Below are 18,249 nucleotides of genomic sequence, written 5' to 3' on the forward strand. Positions count from 1 at the left end.
GCACACTTTCAAAAAGGACAAGACCAACAAATTACCCAATTAGACTAAATTTCTCAAACCATTCACAAGCTTTATCAAAATCTAACAATGATAAAATCACATTAGGAATTGAAAATGTCTTACCTCATGAAATACCTTGGCGACAAATTTCCATGGCTTTTTGCTTGGAGAAGGCATGCTCACCAAGAGACAACGTTTCAACACCAATAGATGCGAACTAAAAGTGGTTGGAACAATAGAAAATAATTGAATAATTCCTACAATAAATGTAGAATATTTGGATTTGTGGGGGAAAACAATACGATAACCCTAAAAGACCTAAGCACATGATTATGCAAAGATTGTTGCATAGCACTCAAACTTCACTCAATTCAATTTGGAGACAATTTCAATTTGATTAGATACCATATAATAAGAAGGATTTCAAGACCTTGTATTGTCTTAAGAAAGTATCATTTTCAAAATAAGTAAATAAATAAAATAATTAAAATTTTAATATCTTTTATATACATATTATTAAATATGTTAATTTGTATTTAAATCTTAATATTATTTCTAATTATTCAAGTTAATTAATATATATTAAATTGATATACCAAAAAAATTTCTTTAAAAAATATTGTCCTGTAAACCATCATATAATACTTGTTAAAAAGATAATAAGTTTAAAATAATACTAATGCATATTAATTCAAACCATTTTCTTATAATAACAAGAATAACCTTACTAAAAATAACCCTGATTTATAACTAAATAATAATTTCACATATTTTTAAGTCTATTGTAAGTCATACATTTACTTTTTAAACTATTTAAAAAAGAACTCTTTGAAATATAAATTTAATATATTAATCCCCACATAACGCTTGTTAAAAATAATTAATCTTAAATAAAACAAATGCATGCTTTTCGGAATTGTTTCCTAAAATTAGTAAATACTTTTTTTTTGAAGAAAACTAATTTTATAATAAAATAATATTTTAAATGTAAAAACATTTTTTTCCCAAATTCTTAGAATTGGAAGTCTATTAGTTATAAATCTAGCTTTTCTAAATCTAAAATCCAGCCGTTGAATTAAAAATTAAAAAAAACATTTTTAATTAGAACAAATGCATGCTTTTTCTAAACTAAAATCCAATCCCTTCTAAAATATATTTGAAAAAGCCGTTAAATTAGAAATTTAAAACAATTATTTTTAATTAGAACGAATGCATGTTTTTCCTAACTTCTTCTTAATTTTTAAAGAGAAAACTTTTATAAAGTACACTAATTTTATATTAAAATAATAATAATATTTTAAATGAAAAACGAATTTTTCCCATATTTTTTGAATCTAAGCTCTCTTCGTTATAAACCTACGCGTTTTTTTATATTTAAAATCCTTTCATTTCTAAAATATATTTGAAAACGTCTTTAAATTAGAGATTTAATAATAGTAATTGCTATAAAAGGAAATTTGAGGTGTCACCGTAACTGTGGAGCCCATAAATTCAAGAAACATGCGAACATAAGTGTGGTGCCAACTATTTATTGGGTCCTACAACGTCCCACATGGAAAAGGTAGAGATCTCCTGATTCTCTGAGCTTTCAGAGAAATTCGTACGAGTGTCCGTTGACTGTTGGAAGACAATTTAATTCTAGTTTCGGTTATGTTTTTGCAACCCGCTTTTTCCTTTTGGAAAGAGGTAAAAGATTTTTTCACAATTTCTAAATTGGTACGGAATTCAATCCGGATTATATTTGTTCGTTATCAATTCACATAAATTCATTAGTTTCAATTCATGCAAAGGCTCTCCATCTCACAAAGCGCCCTGCAGATTACACGAAACAATTCATTAATTCTACCATGGAACACAGGAGCTGGAGTCTCGACCGTAATGCCAGAAACAAGTTGGTCATGATGATGTAATTTGTTTAACTCTCATTCTTCTTTTCTCCTTGCCTTCTATGGGCTGCATGTTGCTGCAAAAACTAGTTCTTATTACAACATTCTTTTACCATTTCCGGAGAATACCTTCTCCTGTGTTTCAGAATTTCAGGTGCAATCGTATGAAATATATGGTTTCTCTATGTCCAACACACAAAATCTGATCATTCGTTGCTGGGAGGATACCGCCGAATTTTGTTTTGATTAATTAGGTCTCTGCTAAGAATGATTCGAAATCGTGTTTTTTATGATATGGGTGTGCTTAAAACTCGAAAATGGAGGCGCTGATTCTTGTTGAACAACCACTAGCAGAAATGTAATCCTCAACTGTTACAAACACAATTCTTTTCCGCCTCTTTCTCATATTAGGTGTCTCTACATTTATGCAGTTAGCGACAAGGTTTAAAATCTGTTGTTGTGTAAGAATAGAGATAGTCCTATTTATCGAAGATCCATTCAAGGAACTAGTCTATTCGAATCAAGGTTGAATTCCCGTGGCTAAATTTCTGAGCAGACAGAAATTGGAAATTCCGTGCTCCACTAGGATGAGTCTCTGCCATTTATCTCTTGCCCTTTTTTTCCTGTCCCCGTCTCTATGCTGTTGGTCTTTATATATGGTTTTAGGATTATGGGGTGTTCTTAGGCTTACCCTTTTCTTGGGACTTAGGCTGAATGGAATATAGGTAATCTTAGAATGTGTCTGGATTCAATTCTGTCACTGTTTGGGATCACAGTCTATAATCCATCATCATGTTCTCTATCAGTCATCCTGATGATGGATTACAGAGTGTGATCTGAAATGTTGATGCAAAAACAGTGACACAATTGAATCCAGAAACATTCTAAGATTATCTATGGATTGTGGAAATCTGCTTTCTCTTATAGAATATATTATATAAGTGATTTGCTCCAAAGATTGTAGGATGCTCTTAAGATTTATTCGTTATAGAGGTTTGATTATATTAAGTGGTTGTTGCTCTGCTTTATTGTCAATCCTTTTGGCAACACTGGTAAATTCTTACGTCTGCATTGGTTGAGGTTCATCAACCTAAGCATAGAGCTTCTTTGAGTGTTGAGCCAGTGCAGTGCAATTCTTTTTAGTTTTAATAAGAGATAGATACAGTTTTGAGGGCTACGATAAATGAGTATTTTCAGTTTAATATTAAAAGTATTTTCAGTTCAAAATATTATTTTCGGCACTATATGCATCACTCAGATATGCTCTTCTGATTGGAATGTTCTGTTTAACCTACCATGCAGTCAGTGTTAGTTTTCGATTGTAGAATTCGCTCATCATGGTCTAAAAATTTAACAAGCACAGAAAATGTGACTTTGTGTTTCCTAGTTGAAGGTGTAATTGGTGGGTGGAAGATGTGTAATGGAGGGAGGGAGGGTAAACTCATATAATGTATAGGGCCAAAGTTCCATTAGAAATTTAGGGCATCATTAGGTTTACGGTGTCAAAATGCAAAAGTATTCTTGCAAATAGCTTCCATATGCAGAAGTATCTTTAAAGATTCAAGAGGCTACACATCTGAGGTAGGTATATGACAACAAAGATAGCCCAAAATGCTTGCGAGTCATGCTAGTGACATGTTTAGGTTGACAAATGGACCAATGAGTCCTGTGAATGTATGCAAGAATATACATGAAAATAAGTATTAAAATGTATGGTGGAGATTGTGAGTAAAGTAGGCAGTTGTGCACTATACACTCATAGAACTTTTGCCCACGAAACCAACATACAAAAGAAACTTTAGGGAGGAGTACCAGCCAAGTAAATGAAAAGAACATACACAGAAGGATAGCCATTGCCATGCCTTAAGATTTGGCTTGTCAAAAAGCTTGCACATGTAAGGATATATACATACGATGCCTCCTTTATATGTGACAATAACTTGGCCTCTTTGTCAACAAAATAAAATGATGATCAAAGATGGGTCTACAAACCATAAATATGGATTATACCTCATTAATTATTAGAAAAACATTTCTTTCAATAGTTTAATAAAATATAAGGATAACGTGGGCCTTTAAAAATAGAGTTAAAAACCAGCTAGTAATGCCAAAACTCAAACTTAAGGTGGTGAGTTGAGATTCAGAAGATCATCCAAACTATCTTAAGTCACCTGCCTCCAACTTACCAGGGTTGATCAACTCCAACACCAGCTAAAAGATCAGTAACTTCATTACATTCACCAAAGTATTCAATTAAAAAAGTACCATTGGAAGACTTGTAGACCATAGTAGCTTTATACTTAATGACAATGGCATGACAAACTGAAAGGTTAAAGTGGAATTTAATTACATGTTCTAAAGTGAAAATAACACGGAAAATCAAGAAACACTAGTATTCATAAAAACATGGAAAACATTGCAATTATTTTTCCATGTGAAATAATGAAATTTAGAAACAATTTGCAAACATCAATTATAAGACATAAATGAAGATTCAATGTTACCAGTTTTCCTCAATTCTCCTTATTTTTTTTTCAGTCATAGAGTACATAGTCTTATATAAAGATCCATTTTTTCAACCATCCATCCGCCCTGCCTCCCAACTATTTAATTAAGCTAGAACTCCTCTTAACCGTCCATCCCCCTACAATTCTATGGCACGGAGTACTAGAGTTGCCCGGTTCTAGCCATGTATCATTTTGTTAGTTAGGTCCCTCGCTCAGTACCAGCTACCACCTCCATATGGCCCTACTATTCTAATGGGCCAGCAGGACACCCAACCACCTTCTCTAATGCCCTTTCCATAGAACAGTAGGGGCCTCCGGAGATAGTTGGTAGGGGCTATCTGTCGGAGAGCCTTTTCTTCCTTCTAGTGTCCTCACTTTGCTTGATGATCTTTGTACAGAAATACAGGAGGTTGGCTTGCTTTGCTCAATTATCTGAGTTGCTTCGCTCACAAACTAGATCTAGTTGGTTAAGAAATGACTGAAGTTAGTTACTTAGCAGGGCACTTGCCATAGCAATGAGCTCAGGCAGTAGGGCACTAATGAATTAATTGGTAGGCTTTGGTAGTATTTTTTTTTCAACGCAATAATAAATTCATCCGACCATGGCCCATTATATTGTGCTTGCTTGCCTTAGAATACTAGGGCCCATAGAATAGTAGGGTCTGCCCTACAATTTTGATGGGCATTTAGAACCCTCATCACTCATTTCCCACCGTAGGAGAGGTTTACTCCAATTCAGCTAAATCGGCAAATTTTTCACTTTTTTTTTATGGTGGACATTATCTTACTTATAATTATGGAACCAAAGGCTTGAAGGAAAAAAAGGCTCTCCTCAAATAGCATTTGAACCTACGACCAATCGGTTAACAGCCGACCACTCTACCACTGAGCTACGGAGGAATAATGAAGGTATGCTATATACCAGATAGTCTCTATGGCACTGATGACTAGAGATGTGAAACAGAAGTGAATGCTTACGTGTCTCCAACCTGTTACTGCATGTGAGAACGTTCATTGTCATCCCTAACTACATTAAAGATATCCAAATTTTCTTAATTAAATATTATTTAAATGCTATGCTTGTTTGGCTATGATTTGTTCTTAATTGTGATCAGGTTTAATTTCAGAAAAAAAAGGAGCCACTACATTTTAGGGCTGCATATTTGAGTAGAATAAAAATGTGGGACTACAATTAGATTCACCACCTTCGGAAAATATTTCCAATTTTACATTCCTGCCCCAATAAAATTTTAGAAGTAAAATCAAATATGCCTATTTCTTCTCAATAAAAAAATATATTTTAAATAAATGTTTCTTTATTTAAAAGTATTAGAAGAAAATTCATAATTCCCAACTTCCTTCAGTTTTGGAGCTTAAATTTTAAAGCTGCATTAGAAATTCATGGGGACAACTAAGTTAAAAATATTCCTAAAAATCTCTGCAGCACCCACTCAATTTTTTTAGGAAGCTCCCCTCCATGGGACCCCACCCTGAATGTGAAAAATAACAGTCACCTGGAGATCGGGAGACTTGGAGATCTTGGAGGATGGTACTGTTATGGGTATGGCTATTTTTCATAAGATAGGAGATGGGGGCACTTGGAGACTGCATTTTTTAAAATGTAATTTAATAACTTCCCAGAAATATCATAACAGAGCTTGGAAAACAAGAACAATGTAGAGCTTTTAGTTTGAACATTAAATCCATTGAATCAAAATTTCAAATCTGAAATTCAATTTATTAATACTAATAGTAATATAAATACTAATAGTAATGTCATATACTCATTTAATATTGTAACATATAGAGTCAAATAGTTCAAAACTCACATTGCAAACAAATAAAAAATAAAATGTTTTGTTTTTTTTGTACTTTTTAATATGCTTTTTTCCTCTGGAGATGTGTGGGAGACATCAAAGCCGGAGACTTGGAGACATTGGGAGTCTTTGACACGAAGTCTCCACCCAAATTTGAAGTCTTTGGGTATATGCAATGTCTCGGAGATTGGTTTATTGATCAAACCCGACGTTCTGATTCTGATGGACATGAGGAAGTTGGCAGGTGTTGGGTGCCCTCAGTGCCTAGTTTTTGCTTCTATGGCGTTGATGGCCAAAGCCTCATACAACAAACGTCTCTTTTCCAACTTGGAGATTCCATTTTTCTCTAACCCTAGATTAATAGTGAGAATGATTATAGTATTTTTGTAGCCTAAATCTGAGGACGGAAAGAGGCCTTTGATTACTGCTGCCCAGTTGATCCATGATTACCTCTAGAGGCACCATCAAATTAAATGGACAAAAGCCATGAGGTTCATCCAGCATGAATCTTTATGTAACTTCTCGCTTGTCTATCACCCCATTAATGGGGTATTTTAGGGAAATATTATTGTCACGTGCAGACTATAATGATGCAGGACATTATATCATTCATGTGGGCTTGGGACATTATTTTGCTTTATTAAAAAGTACGGAGTTTGATAGGAGCATCCACCCCAAAACAGTAGTAGTCACACATTAGTTGAATAATAAAGCATGATAATGAAAAAGTGCTATGACATATCCAAACTAACAAAAACGGAAAACCTAAAATAGACCAATGGCTCAACCAAATAAAATGACTGACATTCAGAACCAACAATATAGCCCATTATATCAATGAAATTGGGTAGATGCCACCTTCTGTATCATACTCTTTTGGAAAGGATCAAGTCCCCACATCCACAAATACAAAAAACATAGTATCAATGTATCATAAAAATCTGTCTTATTAGTAGATAATAGATATGGTTGGGCCTACCAATAAATGTAAGGAACATGAAGGGTACTAAAATACCCAGTACCAATGACCTTAAAATTAAAAATCATGCAGTTTCTTGGCACATGAGTTCCTGGAAAGGGTACCAACTGCTTCTTAGGCGTAGTTTCATTATTTAAATAATGCTTTGTCTATCTATGATTCATGAAGACTGAGGTTACGTGATAAGATTTTGTCAGAGGTCAATTAATATTTTGTTCACCATTGAGTAAATAGTGAGGGAAAGCCTCAGTGACATATTTTTTCAATATCTTTCTTGTTTATGTAAATATAAGTAGGTGCTATCATGTTGGTACTATTGAATAATAGTCAGATTTGCAGGTGCATTTCATCATGTTTGAGCATTTTTTTGTATTCTGTCATTCAATACCTTTTGCTTTTGTTTTTCTGATGATTTATTCAGGAACAAACAAGTTGTATCACATCTCTGGTTGATTCTTATAGTTGCCTTTACTAAAATGCCTAGACTGATTTAATGAAGCAATAGCTGTGAATCTTGACAAAGCAGGAACCAAGAAGATTGCTCATAGATTTGTTATCTTTTGGGAAAAAAGTGAATGAATTGAGAATTAGAAGATGGTGTTAGCTATTGGGTTGACTCTGATTTTATAGAGCGAGACCTGGAGGTGTAGGCAGAAGGAAGGCAATAAAAATCTTCCTTTAACTTGTGGATGAAGATCTTGCAATATGACTTTTGGAAGGAAGTGGAGGTCCAAACGTGGTCGAGTAAGATTCTTGTAGCATTCAAGTGCAACTTATGACCTTGAGGGGAAACTAAATGTGGCTGCCGACACATAGGGAGATGGATGAGCTTTGCCAAGTCCTATGGATAGGTTTACCTAGTTTCCTGAAGCTCTGACTCAAAGGGCAGACTAAATCAAAGACAGCCCATTTTGCACCTATCTCATGCACTTTTATTGAAATATCATTATGGAGGAATACAGAGGGCTTCTACTTTCGTATATGAAGGCCTTTCTGCCTGAACACAATATCTACATATCCAGCTTGTGGTTAGAAATCTGAACTGATGTAAGGATAGTTAACCGAAGAAATTGTAAAAATATTATTTGTATGGCCAGGAAATCAGAAATCCATAAAGATATTATAAGAAGAAAATAAAGCTTTGAGAATAGAGGAAATACTGTTGGTAGAAAATTTTAGTAAGGGGAGAAGATTGGTATGTTGTCAAAATACTCTAGCTATTCAATTGTTACATTTGCAGGTCGCAATTGTCAAACCTTATAAATATTCCACCCCTTGAAGTAAGGATCATAATTGTTTCTTTTTAATGTGGCTGAAGATGTGTCCTTCAGAGCTTAAAATTTCATGGTGAAGTAACATACTTCTGGCTAAGGTAATGCCGAGTGGGAAATGGAAAGTCAGTCTATTCCACTAGTTGAAGCAGTGGGTTGTTAGTATCCCATTCTGAAATGATAAGTTTGGATTATTTTGACACCTTCAGGTTTTTTGCATTGTAAGGAATAATTTGGTTTTGGTCATGTTTGACCTTGGTAGGGCCTTTAATATTCTAGATTAGAAACAAGTTGTAGGTTGGGTCCCATCTAGACTTTTTTGAGTATTTTCCCATATTTATGTTTCATTGGATTCTTGGATGTGTTTAGGGATTAGATTATCTTGCTGATATTGGAGGAGCACATGTTGTGTTGGGTGTACAGTCATTGCTTTCTATATACTATTAAATCTTTATGCCTGAGGAAAATAGGAACTACTGATTTAATCCAAATGAATAAAATTCTAGAGAAAGTTCATTTCAGATATATGGGTCACTTGTACATTATGAACTCAATCATTTTGATCCACAGGCAGGCTACAAAAATTCAGAATTACTTTGCATGTACAAGGTAGTGTTCCAAGATCAACAAATGTATTTGTCCCAGCTATAGGTGAGTATAAAAAGTTAAGGTTTTATGAACAATAAGCACTAAAATGTGGGTTGACATAAGAGGATATGCAAAACAATTGTGAGACAGCCGAAAAGTAAAAGAAAGTTCCATTTGGTGGTAGTGTGTTCTCTTCCTAATATCTTCATCAATATGCAAAATTCTAACTCTCCTTTTTGTGCATTCCTAGTATATGTTGTTCATGCTTAGCCTTGTGTTATTATTTAAGCAATGTTCATCTATCTATGATTAATGAAATATTATATCATGCATTAAGAGGAAACCATGGGTGAATTAGAGTTTCCTTACCCATTGACCATAGAATGAGGGGAAGCTGTAAAAGATATGTCATGAAATATAGTGAGGAAAAAGATTCCTGCACAGATATGTCCAGAAGCATTCTAAATGAGATATGTTGTCAGTTTTATTTTGTTAAAGGCATGTAGGAAGAGTTGTAATTGTGTGAGTACTCGTGTTGCTGCTGAATTCGCAGGTGCATTCTATTGTGGATGAGCAGGTGTTCCCATTCTTTGCTATTTTCATCCTCTTATTCAGTACTTTCTGCATTTGATTTTCCTGCAATTCATTTAGGAACACAACAAAGTATGATAATGGTTGGTACATACATTTGATTAATGTTAAATTTTGAAATGAAAATGTTTGTGTTCTGTGGATTCATTTTCCTGACATGTTCATTATTTCTAAATGCTGGCCGTATGACATTTTTGTCCATTCTGTGCTAGCGATTCCCCTCACCTGCTTGCTTTTTCTTGCAAAGATTTGTTCCCACAAGCAATATATTATTGCACTTATTTGCAAAAGTGCTTGCAACTAGTTTGTTTGTTAATAGAAATTAGTTAAGGTTGTGTGGATATTTATGTGCAGAATGGATATTCTTCAAAAACTCGTGCCAGTCAGAGGTTCTGAAGGCGTGGATGATCTCAAAAATCTTGCTGTGCGGTTTGAAGAGAAGATTTATGCTGATGCTGCGGACCAGGTGTGTTTCTTCTGTTCCAGTACATGAAAATCCAGTAGATCTAATTTTTTTTCATGAGTTTTCTGTGGAAAGAGTGGAATGCATATTCCATTTTGTCACTCTGTCAAATTTTACTGTAATCAAGATTTTAATGTGTTTTAATGCGTTGTTTCCTTTGAGCTTTCCTGCTGATAATTAATACAGTACAATTATATCTCCATCTTTTAGTTACCACTTCACAAGGAATGGAAGTGATGAGTCATAAAATATGATACATTTCAATCAGTTTAAAAATACAGGAAGTGAACAACTTATGTAGGTATATATGATATAATTTTTTTGTTTTGTATTGAAGAAGATTTGAACTCAGCACCATGTAGATGCTTTGGACATGTACTTTGCCGTTGAACCAAGTGTCTTCCCTTGTGAGTAATGTGATTAAATTTATCCCGACTTCAAGCTCAAAGCTTCCTTGACCTAATCTCCATGTTGACTGGATGACTTGACGTAATTTAATGTGAATGTTGATCTAGTAAGTCCCCAGTATGAGCTAGACAGGTATATGCTTTCTAATCATGATGGATATTTTATTATCATGTGCATATGTATACGTGCTAACCTTTCAATTCTGCAGGAAGATTATCTACGGAGAATTTCTACAAAGATGATATCTTTCGAAACAAAAGCCAAGGTTTCTCGAGGGAATACTCTGCCAATTAGTTCTGCTGGTTGCGGCCAGAAGCCTCTGGATCCTGGTATGAAATCTCACAGGATGCTAATATTTCAACACTAATGGTTCTACAAGTCAACACACTTTAGATTTCTGTACCATGTCTCTGATATCTATACAAAATGCACAATTTCTTGTGTTAACATCAATATTTCATTGAGGATTTGATTGACATTATAGATTTTTTTCCTACTCTTTTGACCATTTCAACATTGTGGCAGGACCTACAATATCATCACAGCTGCAAAATCCATCACAGACATTAGCAAATGATTTTCCACTAGCTGGTCAATCTCGACTGCCACAGCAGCTACAACAAAATCTTCCAAACGGCATGAGTGCTTGTGGAATGCAGAGTGCAGCTACTTTAGCATCCGCCTTGTCTCCAGTACCAAGCTTATCTCAAAGTACAGGTGGACAGTGCCACGGCACTCAATATTCAAGAAACATTTCCACAGGCCAAGGTTTAGCTCAAAATGTTCTTGTAAGTGCTCAGAGACAGATGCAAACAAGACAACAGCAACATCAGCAGCAAGCGATTCCACAACAACAGTCACAGGTCGAACATCAAATCTTACAACAGCAATTGCAACAGAAAAAAGCTATATGCGGACAGAGGATTCAACAACAGTCACAAAATGGACCATCAATGCTTCAGCAGCCACAACAACAATTTCAGCATCAAAACATCCAGAATCAACAACTTGTGCAACGAAACCAGCACCGGCTGTCACAACATTCTATCCTGCAACCAATAAAACCACCACCTCTTCAATCAACTCAACAATCACTCATGCCGCATTCTCAGACATCTGTTTTACAATCTCCTCAACAAGCAGTCCTTCAACAAACTCAACCATCCACTTTACAACAAACTTCTCAATCTTTCCTACACCAGCAATCTGTTGTTAGACATCAGCAGTTGCAACAAGCTATTACACAACAAGCATCTATTATTCAGCAGCAACCACCTTCCCTCAGTAATGTTTCAGATATGCAGAGGCAGCAGCAGCAACAACATCTACAGCAGTTTCTGCAAGCCAAAAATGCTCAACAGCAACAAACACAGAAAGCATTATCATCCTTGTTACCATCACAGTCAGACCAGTTGCAGCAACAGACACAACAGCAGCAACTCCTCTCCAATCTGCAACCTCAGCCTCAACAATTGCAACAACAGAAACAAGTGCTATTGCAGTCAACTCTTGCACAGCAGGAACTTCAGCCAATGCTTCACAGTTCTTCTGGTTTACTGCAACAGCAGCAACAAAATTCTACTGAACAGCAAAAGCAGTTTTTACAGGTCCAATCCAATACGATGTCAGTTGCTGCTACAAGTAATTTCAATGACCTATCATTTTGCATTTCATATGTATATTTTATTTCTTGTTAAATTATATTATATACATGCAAATTTTATCACATTATTTCAACCTTAAGTGTTAACTTATTTCAACAATCTATATTGAAATGATTTCTGTCTTTCTGGATTCTGATTGCGTAAGCTTTTTTTGACTCAATGTCTCAGGTCACAAATTAACTTAATTTACCAAGAGTTAAAGATACACAGTTAAGAATTAAATATCCAATGTCGAGAATACAAATATCCAATGTAGAGAATAATGGTGGAATATTACCAAAATGCACAGCACCTTTGAGGTAGATTTGACCATGTGGTATTGTAAAGATTGAAGGACTGGTACTGTAAAGATTGAAGGACTTCAAGAGATATTACACTATGAGAGCCAAATCTACAATGCCATCTGATCTATGATCTGTAATCTATGGTGAAATACAATGATAAATGCCTCTATATATAGCTCCATTTTCCTATCATATCAATCTTATTTAACAACCTTAACCCACCTGATTCATAGGTTGCAAACTGATAAACAAGAAAAAAACTTATTTAATAACTTGTCCATTTTGCTCATTATAATAAAAATTTATAAGGTCAAATCTATCCAAAACAGACATGTTTCTCACAATTTTACTACTCTTTAAACTCCAATACTTCATAAAATATGTAGCTACAAAAATAAAGACAATTGTAGTGAAATGTCCCCTTTCAGAATTTGCCCTAGAATTTGTCCTATAATTGCATCAAGTTAGGATTAGAGTTATATCTTTACCAAATAAAATATCCCCTTAAACTAAATGGGCCTAGCTTTAGACCCTACAACCATAACCATGGTTACATATACATATGTATTTATGTACGTGTGTATACTTTCAATTATTAGGGTTAGTTATTAACATGTAGTATCTTTAAATCAATATTTGTATCACTTTGTACTATCCAAGCACTTGGTGATTTGCAGGAAGCAATGATAGGCTTGCCCAAAGTTATCTACACTAATATCAAGAGCACACACTCATCCTCTTGGCCCTAGTGACAAGCAGCGTGGACATCCACTTGGGGGGCTCTACTTGTCCGCTAACAATCATGGTAGAGGCAAAGAGAAGTCTTATTATGAGCCCAAAAGTGGATCTTTTCCCTCTTGGCCCTAGAGGCAAGAATCTTACTTTCCCCTCTTCCTTACACCTTCTTCCATCTCTACATGATGGGGGTTTACAAGCTGGTCTATTAATAGACATATGCATCATATCCAATCATACAAAATGTCTGGAAGGGATAAATGTTGACAAATAAAGCATATGCAATCTGTATTCCACAGTAGCAATTATTAAGATAATAGATTGCTAGATGCTGTTATAACAATTTGAGATGTTCAAAAGTATTCTGCTTTCCTATGCTTGATCTGAAACTCTTCTTGAGCAGTGGCTGTATTTGCTTCTATTTGATGATTTTTTAATATGATTTTTTCTTATCAGATCATCAACATAGATGAAAAAGAAGAATATTACCACTAGTATGCTTGACATACAACTTGGGATCCAAAGGACTTCTTTGAAAATCTTGATCAATCAAGTACTTAATCAATTTTTACTTCGCACACATGAGGAGCCTATTTGAGGCCATCGAGTGCTTTCACTGACCAGCATACCTAGTATTTTTTGCAGACGACTTTGAATTTTGGAGGTTGTGTCATATAAACTTCTTCCTGCAACTAATCATTGAGGAATGCACTCTTGGCTTACATCTGATGGACTCTACATCCAAACTGGGCTGAAATAGAGGACAAGTTGAATGGTGTTCATTTTGGCTTTAGGAGAAAATGTCTCCTTATAGTTAATGCCTTCCTTCTATGAAACCCTTTAGCTATTTAGATTTGTACTAATAAAGAGTACCATCAGCCTTATACTTGACTCGATACACCCATTTGCAGCCAATGGGCTTCCTATTGATTAGAAGATCAGAAAGAACCAAATTGTTCTTTAGAAGACTATGATGTTTGGTTGCTGTGGCATATTCCCACTCAATTAACGCCTTTAGCCACTGAATATGTTTATGGCTCATAAATATTGTGAATATGGGCAATAAGAGCAAAATTAACTGTGTGTTATTCTGCTTACTTTTAATCCTAGCTGATCGACCCTCAATATGTTCATCATCATGAAGATATCCAATGGTCTTGGCCTACCGGTTAGGCCAAAGAGTAGAAGCACCAACACTAGCTCTGGTAGGAACAACATCATTAAACTCATCTCGATGTAGATCTTGATTTTCCCGAGGGAAGTTAGGTGCTGCAATGTTGCTTGGGAGACTCCAAAATTGTAGAGTCAATTGTATCTCTCCCATCAAGTGACCAAAATGGAAGTCAAGACACCAAAATCCTTAGCCTTAGGTTCAAAACAGGAGAAGGTTAAAACTGTTGTACATCAAACACCACATCTTGACTGAATATGAGACAATCAGTGTCAACATCAATCAACCGAGAAGCATTTTGGCTATCACTATAGCGTGTGAGCATCAATTTATGACTCTTGGGATCCAGTTAGGTGTGCTTGGCATCTAGAACCCAAGCATAAGTTGTAGAGCTAAAACCTTTAGATGACTGATTTTGGGCTTCCTTCTAGATCGAGCTTCCTCTAGAGTCATTGTCTTAATTGATGGTGTAGAAGACCAGCTCAAAAGACAAATTGTAGTGTAGATTTCTTATGCCCAAAATCTCTTTGAAACATGTTTATGCTTTAGCTTAGACCGGGTCATCTCAGTGACTGTATGGTTTTTGTGCTAAGTTGCCGGTTCATATTTTGGTATGGATGCAGGTTCGAGATTTGGGTTCAAAATTCGTCTAAATTTTTTTGGGGTTGGGTTCGGATTCGTTTTGGATTCATCCATACAAAAACATATGTTTTTTAAAAATATGTATATGTGTGTGTATATATATGCAACAAAAGATAAATCATACTTGAATCTGCTAATAGTAAAGGAACATAGCAAAATACACCATCAAATTTATGTTTCAGTTCAACAGGGCTTTAATTGCACATTTAGCACTACATACAACTTGATTCATTTGCTTGGTCACATGCATGGAACATATTTCCATATAATCGGGACAGTTTGAGAATGAAACGAATTGTCAAAAGAGAAGTGCAGTTATCTGAATTGTTATTTTGTATTGGTTAAAGCATTTCTAACCAGGCTATATCAAAAGGTGATACAAATTTGAAGTCTCGGATTCAAACATATCATATCTTTTTAAAGACATTCCTCTATAATCATCAATTTAGATGTCACCTATTGTCAATTTGGATTTCCTTTATAAGCAAGTTTTCATTTTCATACACAAATGCATAAATGACATATAAACATCTTTTTCTGGTCTTTTTAGTGGTCACAATAAGGTTGAGAGGTCAAAAAAACACTTAAAAAGTCTTAAAAAAAATGTTCCGAGACCAAATTTAGCCCAAGTCTAGACAACAAATTCATCAAAATTCGCTGCAAATTCTTCCCTGGTTCCTCTGACAGATTTTGCAGCAAATTTGCAGCTCTACAAGAGAATTTGGAGACAATTTGACAAGGACCAGACATTGTACAGAATTGAACCAGATTTTAAGGGTTGCTGGAGAGAATATGGTTAGTTTTTGTGCTTAACAACACTATTTTGCTAAGGTTTGTATGGTGTGGTAATGTAACGTCCCCATATTAAAATAGGATTTAATAATAAATAATAAAGATAAACAAATAAATAACAATAAATTATAACATAATTTATTATTAAATATAATAGTTTAACCTGGAGACTCGCACCCCCTTCCCAAACCTTGAAGCACCTATCCCCGGGACATCCCTACACCGGGTACTTGAGTACCCAACCACCCCCACCTCCACCATTCCGAAACCAGGCCGCCACTGGGATGTGTACTTGAATTTCTATTTGAATTTTGATTTTTGAATGTTACCATTGGCTATGTAATACGTTACTATGTTGAATGTCAATGGTTCTAATTCATGTTGCAATTTTGCTATGTTCAAGTATTTTAATTTGGTATGATTTAGTGAACTACTGAAATATCATTTCATAACTAGCATTTCAAGTTCTATATGTATACTATACAACACCCCTCTCCAGCGCGTCCTTCCCTTGCTGTTGTCCCCTGGCCGTCCCCCCACCATCCTGAAAATGAGGCCCATTTTCCCCGGTGTAGTGAAAACTCGCCCCGGCGTCCCGCCATCCCGAAGTACCCCCATACTGGTGTAACACCGAAATATAAAAATGATAGAATGCAATTGATATAGTACCATATAATATGAATATTATAATAGTATAATACAATATAATCTATTATAGATAAATAATACTAAAATATATAATACAGTGTACTGACTCATAGTTGGATATATATGTATATGTGTATACATATATGTATATTTATATGTGTATATATATATGTATATGTATATGTGTGTGTGTGTATATATATATATATATATATCCATCTCTTTACATAATTAATCCCTCAATTATGTTAATTAATAATTAATTCTTATACCATTCAATAGTCAATATGTATTATCATTCATAATTAATACCATATGCAACTCTTGGTTACCATCCAAGACCAATAGACTAAAGTCGGTGAAGGATATCTAGCAAAACAAATGGTATGTTCAAAACCATAGAATCAAATACGATGGAGACAACATAAATACCAGACATCTATTGTAACCTTACTCTATAAAATGATTAATAGCCCATTAAACCACAATATAATATTAGGTTCAAAATTGCATTCATTAAGGATAGGGGAGTATATTATCAACATTGTAATCACCGAAATACCAAATGTGGGCTAATATAAAATAGTTGATGTTACTGTGTTTGGAAATAGACTGCATCATTTGCCTAGCTTTATATTATTGTGCAATGCTAAATAATGAATTCCCCTTCATTGAAATATTATTACATGGAGGAAGAAGAGAGAATTTATAAATCGATATAGCTAAGCGGATATCGATTATCAAAGGTTTGGTTAAGATGGTTGGAAGAATAGTGGAGAGCTATGATTGTTTATTCTCCCATCTTTTCATGATATATATAAGGGAGCATACAAAGAATATGGCAAGGATAAGAAGAATATATAGTCAGCAATTCAGCATATACAGTCACCTAAAAAAAAGAACTCCTATTAGTGCTATGTAAGATTGAGCCTCTTATAACATCAAAAAACAAGGAAAAGGGTGGTCTAGTCAGGAATCAATATTAAAGAAAAATAATCAACAAACAAGTATTGTTATCTTCTTAGGGGAAGAATTAAGAAGAAGGGAGACACACATTTTTATTACATGCACTTCACCCGTGGAGAATATCTATCAATAGCTGTTAAATTTTTAGCCCAGAAGTAAAGATAAACAATAGAAACAGAGCACAAACAATACACAAAATATTCAATACATTTATCCTGGGAAAAATCTGTCCCCTTGAAGGGAAAATCCCAGCCACACCAGCAAAATATCTGTTTTATTGATAATAAGAATGTTTGAGTACAATGCTTTTACTTGATTGATTTTCAATATACCAAGCAATCACATAAATAGATTGCATAAGACCATCTTTTACTTGAAGGTCTCTTTGAATCCCTAAAATAGGGCTGTTGCTGTTTTGTAGCTTCACTTGGATAAATTGTAGCAATATATATATATATATATATATATATAAAAGATTGTAATTATGTTAACAAACAGACATGTTTGTTCTTTACTCACTTTCTTATATATATATAAGAGGTCTCTGCCATTTGGAAAACACATACCAAATATCATGGCAGTGTTAATACATTTGCAGTAGATCCTATTAAAATCAACATGGTATCAGAGCCAAACTGCGAATGTAAGGAAATAAAGAAAAGCAACCATTGAAAGTAAAAATGGAAATTTTATGTCTGAAGATTCAAGACAAGAAGCTGTGAAATTTAATTTGATACAATGAACAAAAGACACGGTTGACTTTGTTGTGTCAACTACAGTAAAGGGGGATGTCACAAATATAAATGGATTAAGTGCGAGAAGAGGTAGATGAATTCA

The 18,249-nt window shown here is 34.6% G+C and overlaps 1 protein-coding gene across 1 annotated transcript in view; it reads left to right on the plus strand.

Moving 5' to 3' along the window:
- The first annotated feature begins 1,725 nt into the window (after window positions 1-1,725).
- The window catches only part of LOC149531601 (mediator of RNA polymerase II transcription subunit 15a-like), a 49,497-nt gene continuing 32,973 nt past the window's right edge, over window positions 1,726-18,249 (plus strand). The window contains exons 1-4 of the mRNA XM_089810613.1: window positions 1,726-1,906; window positions 9,994-10,105; window positions 10,719-10,839; window positions 11,036-12,151. Of these exons, the coding sequence (XP_089666739.1) occupies window positions 1,848-1,906; window positions 9,994-10,105; window positions 10,719-10,839; window positions 11,036-12,151 (1,408 nt within the window). The 5' untranslated portion in view covers window positions 1,726-1,847. The remainder of the gene's footprint in view (window positions 1,907-9,993; window positions 10,106-10,718; window positions 10,840-11,035; window positions 12,152-18,249) is intronic.

Source organism: Cupressus sempervirens, chromosome 11 (assembly GCF_028749045.1).
Source record: "Cupressus sempervirens isolate cs-2001-9-10 chromosome 11, ASM2874904v1, whole genome shotgun sequence".
NCBI classification, from domain to species: domain Eukaryota; kingdom Viridiplantae; phylum Streptophyta; class Pinopsida; order Cupressales; family Cupressaceae; genus Cupressus; species Cupressus sempervirens.